The following is a 22276-nucleotide window of genomic DNA, read 5'->3' as shown; positions in this document are numbered from 1 at the left end:
TCCTTTTCACCGATAATCTGAAATGTTCAGTATTCTCTTATGTCTCTTAATAACTAATACTTAGAAGATAATTTTGTAAAGGTATGTGCTTCATGTGTTTAGGCAGAAGAGTTTCAGTGATTGGTGGAGGAATGTAGTACTTACATATTGTATGGTAAATAAGAATGTTTACAAATACACAGTAAAATAATGAAAAGCAAAATCTAGAATTGGGATGAGAAATACAGAAAATCACTATCATGTATGTACTATGCTCTAATTAAGCCTTAAAATTGTGTCTGAGTTGCATAGTCATCAGAACCAAAAATGTCATTTTGGGATACTTTTTGTTGTCATAAATAAGGGAAGCAGACAGGTACCAGGATTGAAAGACCTGAAGAATAATCCTTAAACAGGCATATATTTATTCTCTTAACATTGAAGACTGGAAATAGTTTTGAGATGGAACCATGGTTCCCTGGTTAATCAGGGACTCAGGCTGTTTCTGATCTCCATCTTATAGTATGGCTTCCAGGCTTAAAGTCACCTCAAAGTCCAAGATAGCTGGACTTCTATAGTAGCCATCACATACCTGCACTTGTGATGGTGGTGGAGATATAGGCCAGAATAAAGAAGAAAGAGACAAAAAGGACTTTCCTTATTGCGGAACTTCATTTAAGCAGCCTTAATGGTCGCACATCTCATTTTTCTGTTCATAACTCATTGATAAGAATGTTGTCATTTGGACATACTTAGCTACGGAGGAGGCTAGGTGATAGTTTGTATTTAGAACAACAAAGAGTCACGATAAAAACAGATTCTTTTTTTTTTCTTAAATGGCAATTTTTTTTTTTTAAAGATTTTTATTTATTTATTTGACAGAGATCACAAGTAGGCAGAGAGGCAGGCAGAGGGAGAGAGGAGGAAGCAGGCTCCCTGCTGAGCAGAGAGCCCGATGCGGGACTCGATCCCAGGACCCTGAGATCATGACCTGAGCCGAAGGCAGAGGCTTTAACCCACTGAGCCACCCAGGCACCCAAAACAGATTCTGTTTTGAAGGAAGAAAAGGAGAATGGAGTTTTTGCATCAGTTAGCTGTCTGCTATAATGAAATTTTCCCAAGGAAGAGTGCAGCTTACTGTAGTACTGTGTTCTAAAACACACGTGCGATTTTGTAAAGGAGATGCTGATTGATGGAGTAGTGGCCAGTGCTCTCGAGAATAGTCCTTCTAGCGGGAGCAATGAGAATTTTACATAACTTCACTTTGGGTGGCATTTAATGCGGATCAAAAAAAATTAAAGTTTTGTTTTCCAACTATAAAAGTAGTATGTGACCGTTGTGAAAAATTTAGGTAATAGGTGAAAGCATAAGACAATTAATGGCCCCGGTGTGCAGAACGATGAGCGCATAGTATTGCTTTGCAGTAGACACGGTTCTGGTGGGAGCTGGAACTCAGGCACGTAATTTGTCTTAATTCAGTAATAGTAGAAACTCTTCTCATTTTTTTCATGCTAATTCTGTCCATCTTGTCATCTTTATCTTTTTTCTTAATGGACCATCTACTTTAACCGTGGAATTGTACAGAGTTGAAGATGATACTCAGGAAGGCCTAGAATGTTCCTTTGCTTTATTATTGATTGAGAATGAAGTGTATGTAGTATTTCATTTTCTTTTTTTTTTTTTTTTTTTTAAAGATTTTATTTATTTATTTGACAGAGAGAAATCACAAGTAGATGGAGAGGCAGGCAGATAGAGAGAGAGAGAAGCAGACTCTCTGCTGAGCAGAGAGCCCGATGCGGGACTCGATCCCAGGACTCTGAGATCATGACCTGAGCTGAAGGCAGCAGCTTAACCCACTGAGCCACCCAGGCGCCCAAAGATTTTATTTATTTATTTGACAGAGAGAGATTACAAGTAGGCAGAGAGAGAGAGGAGGAAGCAGGCTCCCTGCTGAGCAGAGAGCCCGATGCGGGACTCGATCCCAGGACCCTGAGATCATGACCTGAGCCGAAGGCAGCGGCTTAACCCACTGAGCCACCCAGGCGCCCTGTAGTATTTCATTTTCAAAACAAAGGGAAGCAATGGAGTAGAATTCCATTTGGCTGTGAGTGAAAAACCGTATATAGTTCTTAAATACACATGAAATTGGTGAAACAGACAGCTTTTGAAGGACTGAGTCTGATTTAGAGTTGCTCTATAGATAGAGTGTTGCTCTGCTGTATACTGAGCGTGGGCTGCAGATGTACCCTGAGGAAAATGCAGTTTCTGTAGAAATCAGTTTTTACCTTAGGGCATTTGTGCATATTCTGTTTCAGAGCATTTGCTTACATTTTGGAGCATGGCCAATATGCCAGTTGTGAAACTGGCCCAAGTGGGGTTTTAAAGTGAACACAAACACAAAGCCATATGTTTTCAACAATGTTCAAATTAGAGAAAAAGGACTTTTAGTCACTTGAATTCTCTAACCATAGAAAAGGAAAATGAACTTTGGTACCTTTCTCATGGTGGAAGGTCCCTTGCTTTGAAATCGGTCACAGAATAATCTTCTGTATGGTATGAGTTGAGAGAGAGACATGATTAGAAGTACTAGTAACAGTGCTATTCTGATTTTCTACAAATTATAAAACATGCAGTTTGAATAAATTTAGAGGAGGATTCTTCTTTTATTTCTTTAGAGTAAGGAATTGCAATCTTGGAAAATTCATACTAAGATTTTGAGTAGCTAATAATGAAAGATCCGGTATGAGTTGGCTGTATTAGGTCAATGAAAATATAAATAATTATTTCTGTCTTAAACATGAAACATAGGGGGTACCTGGGTGGCTCAGTCCCTTAATCATCTGCCTTCTGCTCAGGTCATAATACCAGGGTCCTGGGATCGAGGCCCACACCAGGCTCCCTTGTGCTCACGCTTGTGCTCGCCCTCTCCGTCAAGTAAATAAATAAAATTTTAGGACCTCCTAGCTACCTCTCAGATTATATTTATATTAAATTTCTAATTTATATTAAATTTCTAACAAAGTATAGCTTGATTTTATTTTATAACTTTAGAAATTTTCTGTATTAATTTCAAGAGTATATAACCTTATGATGACCAAAATCATAATGATTATTTTTTTCCTCTTTATATCGTTTACTTTATCAGTTCACTAACCAATATACTGGATACTTGTATTTGTAGGAAATTGGAAGATTTCAGAATAGAGAAAGGTGAAGAAGAAAGAAATCTTTATATAATAGGAAGAAAAAGGAAGACTCTCCAGCTCACACAAAAGGTAACTTAAATTCTTAAATCCAATAACTAGAAATAAAACTGAATTTATACCTTTTTTGGGGGGGATCAGTGAGAATATTAGTAACTTTTCCCTGATGTAGAATATTTCTTGCTCAAGGTCTTCTGTTCAGGATTTTAAAATAGTAGACATGAGGTTGTACAGCTGTTAGGAAAGAGCACAACTGTTAGGAACGATTTAAAAATAGTAGACATAAGGTTGTACAGCTGTTAGGAAAGGAGAAATGAGGGAAGGAAGTTGCCTAACATTCCTGAAGGATTCTAGGAACTACTCTTTGATAATCACTCTGGTTGTGAGCTAGAATGTTACAGGCTTATTGCAAACATTTCAAGTCCATTCCCACTCACTGACTTCTACAGCTAGCCAGCTGCTTGACTTCTAAAACTGCTGGTTAGCTTTATCTCTTTCTGAAGTTTATCCAGATGATAAACTAAAAAAAGAAACCTTAGATGTTAACAATGGTTTGTGACCCTTCAAAGTGCTCATCCTGCTGGAGAAAATCTCATTCGTTAATCTCATTCTTAGTTTCTCTTTTGATTTTCATGAACATCACATGAGCAGCAATAACATTGATTCATGGTAGATGCACAGTGTTTGCAAGATCAGTGCTACAGAACTTTGTTGGAAAATGGTTGTGTTTTCGGGACTTGCTCTCAGTTCACCACTCAGCCTTGAGGGTACGTCATGACCGATGGCCTGTGCAGGTCTGGCTGCCATGACCTGCCTTGTTTCAGCTTGATCCTTGATAATTTTGTATGACTTGGCTTTGAGAATGAAGTAAAAATAGTTTTTGTCTTTAACTTAAAAGTGATTTAACTATGTCGAATATTGAAAAGAAAAAAGTGTTGGGCGGCCGGAATAGGTCAGTTGGGAGAGCGTCAGACTGAAAAGAAAAAGCGTTGACTGAATGAGTATCTTTGGCCTGAGTTAGGATGTTTTCTAATGAAAAAATTTGAAAGTTAAATTCACTAAAATCATTTTAAAGAAACTAATAAATTTTTTCAGTTATACTTTTGCTGGAAGAGTAAGTTTCGGAAGATTTTTAAAAATTTGATTACAGGGGCGCCTGGGTGGCTCAGTGGGTTGAGCCGCTGCCTTCAGCTCGGGTCATGATCTCAGGGTCCTGGGATCGAGTCCCGCATCGGGCTCTGTGCTCAGCGGGGAGCCTGCTTCCTCCTCTCTCTCTCTCTGCCTGCTTCTCTGCCTACTTGTGATCTCTCTCTGTCGAATAAATAAATAAAATCTTTAAAAAAAAAAAAATTTGATTACATTGCTGTTCCTTGTGTATTTATAATTTTCTAATTTGGTTATATTGATATAGTCTGTGCAATTAAAATATATTAAAATTTAAGAAATAGTTAAATGTGAAGTGCTTTAAAATTTTCAGTTTAATCTCTAATTCAAAAATAATGATTCTTAATCCTATATTGAGTAAAAGGTCTAAGCTTTATAACTTAACCATCTTACTTACTAAGCGTGCTTAGATACAGTGTGTAAACACTGACCATACAGATCTGTGACATTACATTTTGTGGGGGAGCAAATTAGGAAAATGTTCATAGTTTCCTGTACGGGGTACAGTGTTGCAAAAATGTCAAGAAACACTAAGTGGAATCCTACAGTATGCAGTCTTTTTGATCTGGGTTAGTCATTTGGCTAGATGAGATTTACTTGTATAGTGGTGAGTAGGTGAAGTCCTTCTGTTTTCATTGCTGTATAGTATTCCTTTGATGACTATGCTGGTATTATTTAGTCTGTTCTTGAAGGACATTTGGGTTGTTTTCATGTTTGAATATCAGTCATAATTCTTCTTTCAACATTTTGTATATATCTCTTGGTATCTGTGTATTTCTTTTAAGTATATGCCTTGGAGTGAAATTTTTGGATTATAGGATATGTGTATCTTCCATTTGGTAGTTTATGCCCTGTGGCATTTCAGAGTGAGTGCGCTTCTACCTGTAGTGAGGTATGTGTGAAAATTCATTATGTTTGTACATTTCTCTCTTTCTACTTGTTTTTCTTTATGTGGTTTGCCGCTCTATTATTTGGTGCATACACCTTTAGAATTTCCTTTTTCCTTACTGAATTGAACCTTTTCTCATTGTGAATTTTCACCCCTTATTTCTAGTAATGCTTTATTCTCCAGATTCTTAATACAGCTCTGCTAGCTTTCCTTTGGCTAGTGCTTGCATAGCATATGTTTCCCTCCTCGTGACATTGAGTTACATGTGTACTAAACTTTTACTCCTTGATTCTCTTCAGTTAGGCTGCTGCTTTTCTGAACTTTTTTCCTGACCTCTGTTTTACTTTTGTTAGTTCTGTTTAGCTATGTGTAATCTGGTGTTAAACCCATTGTGTAAGTTCTTAGTTTTAGTTATTGTTTTTCTCAGTTCAGAATTTTTATACAGTCCCTTTTTAGAGCTTCCAGTTTTCTGCTAAAGTTCTCATTATTTTAATTTCTTAAAAATCAGCCATACTTACTTTAAAAATCCATGTCTGATAATTTCATTATTTTAATATCTTGTTCCCCTGTTTCCATTGCTTGTTGATTTTTTTTTCTCATTTTTCACCATTGCATTTTCTTTGTTATCTGTGGTTTGATTGAATGTTAAATGTTAGAGATTATTTGAAGTCTAGGATATTTTTTCCCCTAGAGAAGATTTATGTTTGCTTTTGGTAAACTGCTAGGGCCACTGTCAAGCCTGTATTGCCTTAATCCAAGCAAGGATGGAGCTGTAGTTACTTTGGATTACTCTTCTAATATGGTTTACTGATAGGGCTTGGCAGTACCCTTTGATCGAATAGCCAAAGCCTGGAGAGTTCTCCCACACATAGAAGGCTCTGAATTGCAATTTTCTGTGAGCCTAATTTAATTAGTTTAGTCTGTCAGTGTTTTGCCTATCTTTCGACCCTTCAGCTTTCTCTTCCTGAGTGAAATTCTAGGGTTTTCTTTTGTTGCTTGCATTCTCTTTTTCCTACACTTCTTTGTAGGGTTTTAGGTAGATTCCCTATATATTTTGGGGACGCCTGGATGGCTCAGTCATTAAGCATCTGCTTTCAGGTCAGGTCATGATCCCGGGGTCCTGGGATCAGGCCCCACATTGGGCTCCCTGCTCAATGGGAAGCCTGCTTCTCCCTCTTGTGTTCCCTCTATTGCTGTCTCTCTCTCTATCAGATAAATAAATAAAATCTTAAAAAAAAAAAAAAGTTAGCCAGTGATGTATTGAAATGATAAGACACCAGTCATTATCACACAGAAGGCACTAATGTGAAAACTAATTTATCAGTCAAGGAAAATGTGTTTTGAGTGATTTCTCATACAACTTGGGTGTTTGAGGAATAGCAGGCTCCCTCCACCCTTTAAATCAGTCTATTTTATTTGGATGATTTTTAAAGATTATTTAGTTATTTTGTTTGACAAAATATGACATTTCAAAAATTCAAGCAGAGCTGAAAAGTACTGAAAAAAAGTCCTCTAAAAATTTAAAATCTGGAAATAAGCAGGGTTAATATTTGAGGATTATTTCAGATATTTCTCTATACTTGTGTTCTTTAATGTTGGTGACAGTATGATAATATACGAATATATATTTTCACTTCTAAGATACGTATTTTAAGAGGTATCTGTTTTGGGTTATTGTTGTTGTTACATTCTTAATGGCAAACTATGTCTTCTAAGTAAAAATGCCAAGTTTAATTTAACTGTGTGTGTGTGTGTATTTGAAGTGTTATTATTTTTTATTTTTTGCCTTAAATTCCTCTTGGAATTTGAAAGAATGCCCATCTTACTGATGCTTGTGCTCATTTGGGTGTTGATTTCCATTTGCATGTTTATGTTTCAGTCTGACTCGGTGGTTTTGCTGTCACAGTCTAGGCAGAGGACGTGCAGGCGCAAATACCCAAATTACGGTAGAAGAAATCTTGGCCGGCTTGACTTATCTTCTGGAAATGAATCTTCAAGCTCTATGAGACATGTGAGTTTTGTAACTTTAAATTATATAAAATAATGTTCAGTAATTTGTCTTAATTCTTTCCGTTGTATCTGCCAAGAGTCTAAGAATTTTTAACAGTTTTGCTGAGATACTTACCATACCAGTGTTGTATAATCTAGTATCTCTAGTGTATTAACAGAATTGTGCTATCATCACTACTATTTAACTTCAAAATATTTTCATTGCCTCTAAAACGAAATCTTACACTCATTTGCAGTTACTTCCCAGCCCACCTCACTCAGCTCTGGGCAACCACTTTCTGTCTATATGGATTGATTGGCCTATTCTGGGCATTTTATATGAATGGAATCATACAATATGATTTTGTAACTGGCTTTTTTCACTTAGCATAAGGTTTCCAAGGTTGATCCCTGCGTGGCATGTATCCATCCTTGTTTTTGGCTGTTATGAATAATGCAGCTTACTAACAGACAGGTTTTTGATTGAATATAGGCTTTCATTTCATTTGGTATCTAGGAGTCTGTTTGCTGGGTCATGTGGTAACTCTATGTTTTTATCTTTTGAGGAATTGCTAAAATGTTTTCCAAAGCAGCTGTACTGTTTTATATTTCCATCAGTAATGTGTGAGGGTTCCAGTCTCACCACATCCTTATCAGCACTTGGCATTGTCTGTACTGTTGGTTTTAGCCATCCTAGCGGCAGGAGTGAAGGGCTAGCTCACTGGTTTTGATTTGCATTTCCCTAATGATTAGTGATGTGGAACATGTGCTTATTTCTTGTCTGTGCAAATATGTTGCCTGTTTTTCAGTTTGGTTGTCTTTTTTTGTTATTGCCATAAAAGGGTTTTATTCTGGATGGGAGTCCTTGCAGATAAGAGGGTATATACATATTCCATTCAGAGTGCTGACGTCTCACTTATTGGATGGTTGGTTTCCTTTGAAGCACAAAAGTTTTATGAAGTTTGAGAATATCCAGTTGATATTTTTTCTAACGTAGTTGCTGGTGCTTTTGCTGTCATAGCTAAGCTTTTCTTTAGCCCTTTTGCTTGACTTTGAGGAATGCTGTAGAATTAGTGGTCTTTTTTTTTTATTTTTTGGGGGGAAGCCAATATTTTTGTAGAGTCTTTAAAATTTAATAATTGGATGTTAATATTTTCTAAACAGTAAACGTTTTGAGGTTTGAAGTGTTCCATATGGATGGACAGACTATTCATTTAATTCTGTTACAAAGCATTACAGTAGTAGTTTAGTTAGTGTTGGAGATATTAAATCTAAATTCTTCCACTCAGACAAGTTGTTTAACCTTTTATGTGCTCTGGCCAGATCTGTAAAAGCAGTCAGTGTTAGCATGCATTCCTCAAAGATGTGAGAACTTACTTGATTGTGAAGTGTTTAAAATAGTGTCTAATATCCAGTCATGCTAGCTGCTCTTATCACCAGCCTTTTAATTGATCTGACGTTGTTTTATGCAATGAGACTGTTTTTACATTAGTTTCTTATAGTGAATTGAACATGTTTTAACCCTTTCTTAATAGTTTTGGACAGTTACGATAAACATGCCCACCTATCCTCACTAGTTTCTGGTTTATGCTTACTGTGTTTTTCATACCTGTGCATTTTATTGTTTCTCCTTTTGTACACAAGATAGAGCATACTTTAGATGCCCTTTTGCTCTTGAGTTTTTTCACTTAAAATATTCTTGAACCCATTCCATATCAGTTCTTAAATATCTTCTCCCTGTTTTTTAAGAGTTGCATCACACGTGATTGTGGGCTTGTAACAGTTTACCACTTTCTCACGTATGGGCATTTAGGACATTTCCGGTGTTTTTGTCATAAATAGTGTTACAGTGAATAATCTTTTTGTCTTTGTATGTAGTTTTGTCCTGTCGGAGATGCAATTTGGAAGTACATTTCTGGGAATGGGATTGCCAGGTCCAAAGATAGATGTCTGTGAGGTGTATGAGAGAGTGATAAAAAAAAATTCCTGCTGAAGGAGGGTTCCAACTTGGCATTTCTACCAGTGGCATCTAGGAGTGCCTGTTTCCCTATCCATTAGCCCACAGAGTAGTTATACTTGATAATTTTTACCAATTTAGTGGGTGAGAGATGGTGTCCTAGTATAGTTTTATTTTTATGTTTTGGCTGTTCTTTCAGTTTGGTAAAATATAAAATTCATCATTTTAACTATTTTTCTGCATACAGTTCATTGGCATTAACTACATTTATGATGTGTGCGGCCATTACCACTGTATGTTTCTAGCACTCTCTCATCATCCTAGACATTCTGTATTCATTAACCACTGAGACTTATTTCCCTTCTCCATCCCTGGTAGCCTGCCTTCTACTTTCTCTCTATAAATTTGCCTATTCTAGGGACTTCTGTAAGTGTAATTGTGCAATATTTGTTCTTTTGTCTTTGGTTTATTTCACAGAAAGTTTTATTTTGACTTTCTCATAATATGCGTGAAGTTGTTGAACATTTCTTCATATATTTAGAGTGGTTTTTTTTAAATCTTCATGCTCCGTGTATTTATGTCTTTTGGTCATTTCTCTATCATGTTTTTGGCCTCTCCTCACCCTGCCCTGAACCTTAATTTTTATTTTTTTGGGGGGCGGGGGGCGAGACAGAGGGAGATAACGAATCTTAAGCAGGCTCCTTGCCCAGTATGGAGCCTAATGCAGGGCTTGGTCTCAAAACCCTAAGACCCTGACCTGAGCCGAAATCAAGAGTCAAGAGTCAGACGGTTAACCAACTGAGCCACCCAAGCACATTTCCCTGCCTTAATTTTTAAAAGTTCTTTATAACTGGGGCACCTGGGTGGCTCAGTCGTTAAGCTCTTGCCTTTGACTCCGGTCATGATCCTGGGGTCCTGGGATCGAGCCCTGCCTCAGGCTGCCTGCTCCGTGGAGAATCTGCTTCTTCCTCTCCCTCTGCTGTTCCCCCTGCTTATGCTCTCTCTCTTCGCTGTCCCTCTCTCTGTCAGATAAAGAAATAAAAATAAAATCTTTAAAAAAAATTCTTTATAACTAGGGATATATAGTTATCTGTAATTTGTAAGGTGCTGGGTGTTTTCTGCCATTATGGCCTCTAAGTAGTTATTATTTGGCGTAGATGAAGGTTTCTGATTTCAGCAGATTTAATTTTTTTACACATTCTGCTGTGTTCCTGAATTTTTGGGTTAATTTTATCATTGAATTTTCTGAGGTTTTCAGGTATCTCTTCTCCTTTGCACGGATACCTAGTTTCACTCCTAAGTTTTGTGCCTCTTATGGATTTCTCTGGTCTAACGGCATTCCTCAGTTCTTCCAGCGCAGCGCGGAGTGCTTATAGAGACATGGGTCTGCATTCCTGTTGGTGGACACAAGTCTACCATTGTCACGTTAAGAAAGATGCTTTATTTTATGTGTCTACAGTATACATACATACTGTCTTTTGCTAAGGGGATATCAACTAATGCTTATTTTCTTATATTCTTTTTGAAATACCAGGATTGATTATAGATTTTTTTTTTTTTTTGCTTTTTAATTTATTAAAAATTTATTAATTTGGTGTGTTTTTAAGTAATGAGGAACTTTTTAAACTAATGAAAGCATAGATAATGTGGAATGTTAAAACCACTTGACCTTTTAAAATCATGATTTTGTGGTTTGGTGTCCTTGGTTTTACTTGCATCGATATGAATTCATTCACTTATGTTGTTGTAGGGGGAATGGGGGTGGGGTGGGGGCTCTTGTGGCTGGGTGGAGATGAGAGTGTGTATGTAATGTGTATGGCAGTAGGATAGAGATTGTGGCATTATGTATATGCATGTTGGTCCATTCCATTTTGGTTTGGAAAGCACCCATGGTAGGAAAGTTAGCCAGATTTTTAATTCTAGTTCCTGTACTTATCATCCTGTGACCTCAGGCTTGTTATTTACTTTTACTTTTCTTATCCCTGGGTGTTCCTATAGATGAAGAGCTAGTAATGTATAGGGTCTGGGAGACAGCAAAACACTCAGAGGCAGGGTGAATATAAGTTGTGTGGGGTTGAAGCTTGTGTAATCTTAGGACTTTTTTTTTTTTTTTTTTTTTTTAAAGAAAAGTCCCTCAAAGTTTCAAGTAGATTATGCCACCTTGATAGGCAAGTTAAATCAGAATCTCTGAAACTTAGTGTTGTTAGTTTTCTTAATTCTTATTTTCTTAGTTCTTAATTTAATTTTCTTTGTTCTTAATTCTGCCTATGTTAACAGGTGTTTGGAGAGTTGGGATAACACATATAAGACATTTCATAGGGTGTGTGGTTTCGAGGTAATAGCTTTCAAGAGTTATTATTACTGTGATTTTAAGAAAAAGTTGATTTGAGCATGTGAAGCACATTCCATTTAGTAGTTCTGTTGTACTAGGCCTAGAATGTACTCCTGGAATAGTGTTGAGAAACAGGGCTGACATTTTGAGAAACAGTTTGTAGATTATTTTGACTTTACATTTTGCCTATTCAAATGAAGTAAACAAAAGTAGGTTTTTTTTTTTTTTTTGTAAGATTTTATTTATTTGAGAGAGGGGGAGAACACAGAGGGAGAAGCAGACTCCTACTGAGCAAAGCTTGATCCCCAGACCCTGAGATCATGACCTGAGCCAAAGGCAGAGGCTTAACCAACTGAGCCACCTGGATGCCCCCAAAAGTAGATATTAACTTAATATTTTGCCTTTTGAGTTTTGGATCTTACTGACATTTTCATGGTCTGTTATCAAAGCTCCTAAAGTAAATGCTGTTACAGGAAAAGGTCCTGTCTCAGTTTAAAAGTACCTGCCTGGGATTCATGGCCAGAACTTAAAGTGGATCACAACCATTGGTGCTGTGATGATCAAAAAGTTGTTTGTTCCCCTCTCTTCCCTTTAAAAAAAGTGGGGGGGACACCTGGGTGGCTCAGTGGGTTAAAGCCTCTGCCTTTGGCTCAGGTCTTGGGATTGAGCTCCACATCAGGCTCTCTGCTCAACAGGGAGCCTGTTTCCCCCTCTGCCTTTCTGCCTGCCTCTCTGCCTACTTGTGATTGCTGTCAAATAAATTAAAAAAAAATTTTTTTTTTTTTAAAGGACTCTTTTGGAGCAGTTTTAGGTTTACAGAAAAATTACACAATGAGTACAGTGAATTCCTATATTCTCTTCCCTTCACACAGTCTTTTCTATTAGTAATGTCTTGAATTAGTGCGGTGGATTTGCTTTAACTGGTGAGGTGAATTCCCTGGTTTACATTAGGGATAACCGTGTGTTGTATAGTTCTGTGGGTTTTGACAAATGCATTGTCTGCCATATCAGTATCTCCCATAATAGCATCAGACAGAACAGTTTCACTGCCCTAAAACCCCACTGGGCTATACTTAACTCTTCTCTCCCTCCTCCTGAGCCACTGGCAACCATTAATCTTTTTACTGTTTCCATAGACTTTTCCAGAATGCCGTATAGTTAGGTTATATAGTATGGAGCCTTTGCAGATTGGCTACTTTCTAGTAAAAGAGGTTTAAGTTTAATGCCGTATAGTTAGGTTATATAGTATGGAGCCTTTGCAGATTGGCTACTTTCTAGTAAAAGAGGTTTAAGTTTCCTCTACAACTTTTTGTGGCTTGATGTTTCATTTCTTTTTAGAACTGAGTAATATTCGGTTGTCTGAATTTACCACAGTTTATATATTTACCTACTGAAGGACATGCTGGCTGCTTCTAAGTTTTGACAGGAATAAAGCTGTTACAAACTTACACATTCCGGTTTTGTATGGACAGTATTTTTAATGCATTTGGGTAAATACCAAGGAGCATGTTTATTGCATCGAATGATAAGGCCCTGTTGGACAGCTTTGTAAGAGACTTCCAGACTTTCTCGAGTCCTATGTTGTGTTTTGTATTTCCATAGTCAATGAAGGAGAGACCCTGTTGCTGTTTGTTGTTGTTAGATGTCTTTTGTTCACAGATTGATCGGTAGATTCAACACCATCCCGATCAAAATCCCAAGTTAATTTTGTGGGTGTTGGCAGAGTGATTCTAAAGTTTACTTGCAGAGGTAAAAGACCTAGGATACTGAAGAAAGTAGTTGGAGGACTGACACTACCTGACATTAAGAGTTAGTATAAATCTGTAATTTTTAAAACAATGTGAGATCAGTGAAAGCATAGACAATAGTTGAGTGGAACAGAATAGGGAAACCGAGAAATAGACTAATACACAGATCATCAAGTAGCGTTTGACAAAGGAGCAAATACCACTCAGTGGATAAAACGACTGGATATCCACATGCTAAAAAAAAAAAATCTAGACTGAGACTTCTCATAAAAATTAACTCAAAATGGATCATAAACTTAATGTAATGCAAAATGGAAATTTCTAGAAGATAACATACAGTAAAATATAGGGGACGTTGACAATGGCAGTGATGTTTTAGATAAAATACCAGAAGCACAATCTGATAGAGAAAAACATGACAGGCTAGAGTTCATTGAAATTAAAATCTGCTCTGGGAAAGATACCATTAAGAGAATGAAAATGCAATGAAAATAGGACTGCCAGTCCTATTGACTGGGGGCAGATATTTGTAGAACTGCTATCTGATAAAGGACTTGTATTTAAAACATACCATGAATTCTTAAAACACATTCATAAGAAAACAATCCAGTTTAAGAATTAGCAAAATGCCTAACACCTCATCAAAGAATATCTGTAGGTCATATGGAAAGATGCACAACGTCTGTCATGGGGGTGAGAGTAGAACTATGAGAGCCAGTTGCATACCTGTCACGGTGGCCTAAGTCCCACAAAATGCTGAGGACATCTACATTGACTTTTTACGAGCTTCACTCAGAAGGGCTGGCGGTATCAACAGTAGTAGTGTTAAGTCTTAGACTCTAATGCCTTATGCTTGATAAGAAAAAGAATATAGTAAGAACATTTATTTGTTTTTTTAAGTCCATCTAACTCTTTTCTTGCCCGATGGCCCAAGATGATCAGGACAAAGTACAGTTTTTCTTGACTTGTATTGTTTAATCTCCAAAATCAGGAGTTTTATTTTATCTACATCTCTCCCCCCGCCACCCCCCCCCCCCCCGACCTCGGCCAATAGGAGACTTCCTGTGATCAGAGTGAAGGCTCTTGTTCTTCTGAAGAGGAAGAATGGAGGAGTGATCGAAGAAGTGAGAGTGACAGCGAGAGTTCAAGGTATCTGCTTTTCCTTATTCCCATCTTTTCGGCAGTTCAGTCGTAGGCATGGATGCAGTGGGGCACGGATGGCATTCGAGACGTAAGAGTTCACATCTGTGGGACAACTGACTTTTTAGTACATTGAAAAGGAGAAGAAAACCGGATTAACAACTTTATCTGTAGAAAATATTTTAGGCATTTTTGACTGTAAACATTTGAGCCGGGTGTGTGTACTCCAAATCAGTCCAGTCTTGAGCTGCATTTCTAACGAGTAGTATCCAAAGTGTGTGTGGTAACACCATCATTCTGTTTAGTATTAGTTATGCGTGTGTTGACCTTGTGTTTAGTTTTGGTATCGAAATTTCATTGGATCGAGATGTTAACATCTGTTCCTTCTCTTGGTAAATAAATGTCAGCTTCACCTTTGATAGATGCTCAAGCCAGAAATCTGGACCTCTTTTTCTTTTCATGAACATATCCATCACCACATGTAGGAAGGTGCCTCTGCCAAATAGGACTGAAAGTATCTTCTTTCTATTTTCATTGGTCCTGTTCTAGACCACCTGGTGTAGACCACCTTACTGTACTCCGTTTTCTTTCTTGACTTCTCTTATTCCATTATGATTAGGAGCTGGAGTAATTTTTAGAACACTTGTCTATTTTATTTTTTAAAATTCATTTTTAATTATGAAACAGACATAATAAAATTTACTGTCTTAACTATCGTTAAGTGTATGTTTCAGTAGTGTTAAGTACATTCATACTGTCTTGCACACACTCTCTGGAGCTCGATGCAAAACTGTAACTGCATACCTACTAAACAGTGATTCTCCACCTCCCATCCCCGTCCTCTGGCAACCACTCTTATGCTTTCTGTCTCTATAATTATTATCTTTTAATTTAGCTTTTCTTAAATTTTATTATACAAAGCAGGTGCTCTTGAATTTTTTCTAAATAACTCTTTTTATAATAAACAGCTCTTAGAAATGTGTGTGTTAGTGTGAGTATGTTTTATTGAGCCTGAGAGGTATGTGGTTGGCCAGTGATGGCCCAATAGAGTCCTTTGTCATCCTTTTCTGTATTTTCTGAAGCTAGCATTGGGCAGGGGCTCATTTTCTGGATCTAGTTTCCTGTCGGACTCTGCTTCTGCTCTGGGGTGGGCTACGAGTTCCTCTCACAAATCTTCTGTCATATCAAGTAATGGTCCCCCTCTTGGCAAGAAGCTCTGACCACTTACAGCTTTCTGTTTGTTGTGGTTATGTTTCCCTTGGGCTTTTTGGTCTGTTCACAGATGGTTTTTCATTCCAGTTAAAGTTTCTAGTCTATTCCTGAGCCTCCTCTCACTTGGGGTGGGAGGAGGGCCTGCTCTTACGGTTCTGTGTGATCTCTCCTGTTTTCATAACTACACTCCATCTTCTGAAAGGGGATCGATGGTTGGCTCTAAATGTTGTGTTCCACAGTGTCTCCTCTGTATTATACTTTAAAATAATTCCTCAGGCTTACATCCTTTCCTAATTTCCAGCATCAGTGCAGGTTTCTCTCTTTCGCATGATCCCTGGTTATTTCAGTAGTCGCTGATGGTGAAGGCAGAGTGTTCGAGTTAAATTTTCCCATGATACTTCCTTCCTTCCCACTTCATCTCTTCTCTTAGTGTTATGTGACTGGTTTGCTGTCAGGGCTTAGATTCTGGTTCCCTGCAACTTACACATTTTTCCTTTTCCAGTGACTCGTCATCTCGATATTCTGATTGGACTGCTGATGCAGGCATCAATCTGCAGCCACCTCTGCGGACGTCATCGCGTCGGCGCATTACCCGCTTTTGCAGTAGTTCAGAGGATGAAATGTCTGCTGAAAATTTATCTCCTCCAAAGCGGAGACGAAAGAGAAAGAAAGAAAATAAGCCTAAAAAAGAGGTGAGAGAAGTATATCTTTAAAAACATCTTTTTACACTTTTTATAGAGGTGTTTCTGTCCATATTTGGAAATTAAGGGGCACCTGGATGGCTCAAGTGGGTTAAGTCTCTGCCTTCAGCTCAAGTCATGATCTCAGGGTCCTGGGATCAAGCCCTGCGATCAAGCCCTGCATTGGGCTCTCTGCTCAGCAGGGAGCCCCATATCTTATCTCTGTCTGTCAAATAAATAAGTAAAATCTTAAAAAAAAAAAAAAAATTAAAAGTCTTGGGGGCACCTGGCGTGTTGACTCGGTTGAGTGTATGCCTTCAGCTCAGGTCGTGATTCCAGGGTCCTGGGATCAAGCCCCACATCAGGCTCCCTGCTTGACGGGGAGCCTGCTTCTCCCTCTCCCTCTGCCTGCAGCTCCTCCCTCTTGTGCTGTCTCTCCCTCTGTCAAATAAATAAAAATTAAAAAAAAAAATCTTTAGGAAATTGGAACTTTTATATTCTTTTGACAATGTTAGCACAACTCAAATGTAAAATGGAATTTATATTTGGAAAAGCTGCTCTGTTGTGAAGCCTTCTCTGTTGAATCTGCCCCAGATTGGCCTTGGCACTGACTCCTTCCCCAGTTTGACACCTAAAGGAGGAGCTCTGTTTGCTCAAAATCCCACAATAACTCTTTATTTTCTCCTGTTAATCAACACCAGAAATACGCTTCAGGACATTTTGGGACAATTTCATCTTCTCTCTTCTGTTACTGCCATGTGTCCCAGACACATCTGGCATGTTCTCCTTCGTTTGGCATCTTCACGCTCTTAACTATGCTGTTCCTGTTCCTTACCATATGCACAGGGTTCGTGTAGTGCCATTGGTGGCCATTATTTAAAGATGCCCCATCTTTGTACTCGTTTTCTGTTGCTGTGTAACAGATCACCCTGAAACTTAGCTCCTTAAAACAGCGAACTTGTGGGGCTCCTGGGTGGCTCAGTGGGTTAAAGCCTCTGCCTTCAGCTTGGGTCGTGGTCCCAGGGTCCTCGGATCGAGCCCCGCATCGGGCTGCTTGGTGGGGAGCCTGCTTCCCTTCCTCCCTCTCTGCCCGCCTCTCTGCCTGCTTGTGATCTCTGTCTGTTAAATAAATAAATAAAATCTTTAAAAAACCCCAAAATGGGGAGGGTATGTGCTTTGGTGAGTGCTGTGAAGTGTGTAAACCTGGCAATTGACAGACCTGTACCCCTGGGGATAAAAATACATGTTTATAAAAAAAATAATAATAATTAAAAATAAATAAATAAATTAATTAATTTTTAAAAAAACAAACAAAAAAACTAAAGCAAAAATAAAACAGATCTTTCATGTCCCCTATATTACAGGTATTTGTTTTAGTTAAAATAATAGGGAAGTTCTGTGTTAACATTCAGGTAAGAATTCATGCTATCAGTACTAAGAAAGACTTTGTGTATAATAAACATTTCCTTCTTCATTGTAAATGTCAAAAAAAAAAAAAAAAGAACCCCAAAAAACAGTGAACTTGTATTCATGTTCTGATGGATTGGGACTCAGAGGGCTGATTGGCTAGGTGATTTGTGGCTCACAAGGTTGCACACAGTGGCTGGAGTTGGCAGCTGTCTGAAGGTTTGATCTTCTCTGAAGCTTACTCACTGGACTCAGTTCCTACCACAGGGCCCCTCTGCAGTGCTATGTGGGTATCTGTGGGACATGGTGGCTGGTTTTCCCCGAGCAAGTGATCCTGAAGTGTAAGCAAGAGGTGACCCGGAATCCCTATGACAGCCTAGTCTTCAAAGCCTCTCGTCACTTCTGTTTCATTCTGTTTGTTAGAAGCAGTTCCAGCCCACCCTCAAGTGGAGATGTGGCTGCATTTCTCGAAGAGGCGAGGAGGAGAATCAAAGAGTTTGTGGCCGTGTTTTAAAATTACCAGTTTTAAAACCTCAGTCAAGAGGAGACTGTGCTGATTAGTCCCTGGTAGAATTCAGAATGGTGTGTCGGTAGGGCAGGCTCTGTTGAAGAGGATTTAAGTTGGAAATTAGGTCTCTTCTGTAGGATATAAAGTGTTACAAAGAACCTTAGAAATTCAGGAGATGCTTGAAAAGTGCTAGGTAAATCTGCAATGCTTTCACAAGTGATACGTTCCTGTATATGTTAAGGAACCAAATATGTATGCCGTTTAAAAACTAATCATTAGGTGACGTGCCCATAAATAGGCATTCTCAGTGGTGAAGTTTCTTTTGTTGTCTGTTTATTTATTTATTTATTTTTAAGATTTTATTTATCACAGAGAAAGAGTGGTAGCACACAGGCAGGGGGAGCAGGTCACCAGTGAGCAGGGAGCCCGACGCGGCGCTCGATTCCAGGAATCATGACCTGAGCCCAAGGCAGCTGCGTAACTGACTGAGCCCCCCCCCCCAGGCGCCCCCTGTTTTTCAGTTAAACAGTGTACGCATGCCCTTTCTGTTGCACTAAACTTTGTTCTGTTCCCCTTGGCAGAGCTTGCGGAGGATGACTGCGGTAGAGCTTGCAAATATGGAACATTTATATGAATTTCATCCTCCAGTTTGGATAACTGACACCACACTTCGAAAGTCTCCTTTTGTTCCTCAAATGGGTGATGAGGTGAGAGTAATAAATTTTAAAAACGTGAATATGGACACCATAAGACAAAATATTTTACTGTTAGGTTTTAATTTTTAAATGTATGCTTTTTGCAGGTAATATATTTTCGACAGGGTCATGAAGCTTATATTGAGGCTGTCAGAAGGAGTAACATCTATGAGCTGAAGCCCAACAAAGAGCCGTGGAGAAAAATGGATCTCAGGGTAAGAGGACGGTGTCATTACGTCATTAAACAGTTAGCACATGGGTAGTAAAATATTTACAAATCCATTAAAAATAAACCAGTAGAGGCATATTTCTTTACTATCTTTCCACTGGTTTCCTGCTTTCTGCTATCACCTTTTAAGACTTACGATCCGGCAGGAAGACATGTTTGTCAGTGGGTGGTCTTCGTGTATTGCTGACTGGCATTCAAAACTAAGTGTGTCAGAGTCTTTCAGGAAGGCAGCTTGGCGGTATGTATTATTGATCTTAAGATGCATGTATTAGGATACATGTTCAAAAGAAGTACAACTTTTCAAGAGAGGAAATACAAATTGGAAAAAAGGTTGGACCCCATGCATAATAAACTAGATTGCTGAAAACAATACAGAATACCCCTGTACTTAACCAGTTTTATAATTTTTTTGAAAAAATAACATTTAGACAAAGAAACTACCACATTTTAGCAGGTAACAAAGGTTTTGGTTTGTTACCAGTTATTCACATGGGGGACAGGGTCCATGAAAAAGCCTAGGCTTTCTGGAGGCTATTTTAATGATTGGAATCAAAATGAAAGATATTTAGATGTTTTGGGGCGTCTGAGTGGCTCATCCATTAAGCATCTGCCTTTGGCTCAAGTCATGATCTGAGGATCCTGGGATCGAGTCCAGCATTGGGCTACCTGCTCCATGGGAAACCTGCTTCTCCCTCTCCTACTCCCCTTGCTTATATTCCTTATCTCACTCTCTCTCTATCAAATAAATAAATAAAATCTTTGAAAAATATATATCTATTTAGATGTTTTAATTCTATGATTTTACTTCCAGTAATTTAGGAAACAACTGGAAATGCATGTGAATTTTTGAGCAAGGCAATTTCATTTCACTGTTTATAAAAACAAAAAATTTCCAAATATCTTATAGTGTTGAAGGAATCGAATCATGGTACATTCACAGAATTAACTACTATGTAGAGCCCACTGTGTAATTGAGGCTTTTAAAATACTTGTTTTTGAATGACTATTGACTTTTTATAATTTATTACTAAGGAAAAGTAGGATGTGAAATATTCGTGGTAATGATAAAAATTTACAGATGCATGTCTTAACAAAAAACATCAAAAAGTCAATAGTGATTATATGTGGAATAGCATTACAGTTGATTTTTTTTTTTTATTCTTTATGCTTTTATGTTTCTGATACTTTCAGTAACTATTAGATGATGAGAATAGCTGTGTTAGCAAAGACAGCTGTTCTTAAATACTCTTCAACTTAGTGGCTGTCCTTCTTGAACTCGGCTTGGGTTATGTTCTGATTTATGTACACCTTTCTCACTTATTACTGAGTCTCTGAGTACAGCTGATCCTCATTATTCACAGATTGCATATTTGAATTTGCCTTTTGGTGTACGTTATTTGTAACCCAAAATCAATGCTCATGATGCTTTCTGGTCACTTGCAAACATTCACAGAGTGGCAGAAGATTTGATTTGCATGACCAGCATGTTTACAACTGAGAGTGAGCGATGTGATGCCTTCTTATTTGATCCTCATCTCATAAATAAGGGTCCTTTTCAGAGTCTGTTTAATGCAGTAGTAAAGACTGTTTTTATGCTTTTTTTGCTTTTTGTTGGTGACTTGCTGTATAAAAGAACCCGCAAGTGTAGTGCTTAAAGTACTCTCCTGTGTTAGCACAAGAAAGTGATCATGTGCTTTATGGGGAAAAATGTGTGTTAGATAAACTTCGTTGAGATGTGAGTTATACTACTTTGGGCTGTGTGTTCAGTGCTAATGAATCAACGTATTAGATGAAGTGTCTTTACACAGAAACACACAGAACAGGATTGTGTATCTCTAAGAAGAGAACAAAGCTGCAAAGAAATTCAGATAATTCACAGCAGTTATCTTTAGATATTGAGCTGGTCAGTGACTTACATGTTCCTTCTTCTGCTTGTGGTATATTTTCTAAAGTTGACTATATTCCTTATGTGAGAAACAGTGTTAAGTGTCTGTCCTAAAAAAAGATGTGAAGCAAAATGATTGCAGTTAATAATTGATGTGTCATGAAATGATAGCAAAAATGATTATAATTAATGTTAAATTGGAAGCTAAATTGTGAGTTTACTTAATGTGGCAGTATGTGGAGAATTATGGTCTTGAGGAATTGCTCTGTTTTAACCATTTTTAAACACTTTTTTAAAAAAAAATCTGTTAAAAGGATCAAGAATTGGTCAAAATAGTTGGAATACGATATGAGGTTGGGCCCCCTACACTCTGTTGCCTCAAACTTGCATTTATAGATCCTGCAACTGGAAGACTAATGGACAAATCTTTCTCTATTAGGTATGTGTTACTATTTTTTTATGGAACTATTTAAGTTTAGATTTTTCCTCTTGCTGATGAGCAGGTTCTTTCCCTAGCTGTAGGGTAAATAGTAGAGCACCGCGGACAGCCTGTGAGTTGAGGTTCTGGTGGATGGGAGCCTGCTAGAAGTAAAGATCATGTGTTAGAACAACAGTTACGTGTTGGCGTGTTGTATACCTTTCTCTGTGCCAATTAAATGTGTGGAGAATTCTGGACTGGGGGCACATTTCTTCTGTCTTTATTTTTGAGAAAATGTTAGAGTAAATAATCTGTTAAGCCGGTGTTGTCTGTTACGGTAGCTCTTAGTCACAGTGGCTCTTGAGCACTTAGAGTGTGGCAGATTTCAGTTGGGTGTGATGTTAGGTATACACGCTAGATTTTGAAGACTTGATACAAAGAAAAAGATTATATAAAATATCTCATTATTTTATACTTAAAACAATGTGAAGCAGGATTTAAGGTATCTAGGGTTAAATAAAATACACTCTTAAAATGAATTTTATTAGCTTCTTTTTACTTATTTTTAATAAGGCTAGTTGAAAAATAAAAACTCCCAAGTGCAGCTCCCATCCTGTTTCTTTTAGACATTGTTGCTCTAAACTATAACCACCTACTAAGGGAGTTTAACAATTTTTTATATTCCTGTTTAGATACCATGATATGCCAGATGTTATTGACTTTCTTGTATTGCGTCAATTTTATGATGAAGCAAGACAGAGGAATTGGCAGTCTTGTAAGTCCATCCTTACTGAATTTTATATGCCTTTAAAAAATGATGTTTTTTATTTTATTGGTCTAT

General features: G+C 37.8%; 1 protein-coding gene across 2 annotated transcripts in view; it reads left to right on the top strand.

Annotated features, from left to right (window-relative positions):
* The window catches only part of BRWD1 (bromodomain and WD repeat domain containing 1), a 107061-nt gene that overhangs the window by 52600 nt on the left and 32185 nt on the right, over positions 1-22276 (top strand). The window contains exons 20-27 of one of the 2 annotated variants that reach the window (XM_059164739.1): positions 3161-3254; positions 7142-7246; positions 14316-14410; positions 16116-16305; positions 18790-18915; positions 19011-19118; positions 21332-21456; positions 22128-22210. In XM_059164739.1, the coding sequence (XP_059020722.1) occupies positions 3161-3254; positions 7142-7246; positions 14316-14410; positions 16116-16305; positions 18790-18915; positions 19011-19118; positions 21332-21456; positions 22128-22210 (926 nt within the window). Of the gene's footprint in view, positions 1-3160; positions 3255-7114; positions 7247-14315; positions 14411-16115; positions 16306-18789; positions 18916-19010; positions 19119-21331; positions 21457-22127; positions 22211-22276 lie in introns of both variants that reach the window. The other variant, XM_059164738.1, reaches the window with a different exon arrangement.

This window comes from Mustela lutreola, chromosome 2 (genome assembly GCF_030435805.1).
Source record: "Mustela lutreola isolate mMusLut2 chromosome 2, mMusLut2.pri, whole genome shotgun sequence".
In the NCBI taxonomy this organism is placed as follows: Eukaryota; Metazoa; Chordata; class Mammalia; order Carnivora; family Mustelidae; genus Mustela; species Mustela lutreola.
Note: the sequence above shows the minus strand (reverse complement) of the source record. Positions and strands in the feature narration are given on the sequence as shown.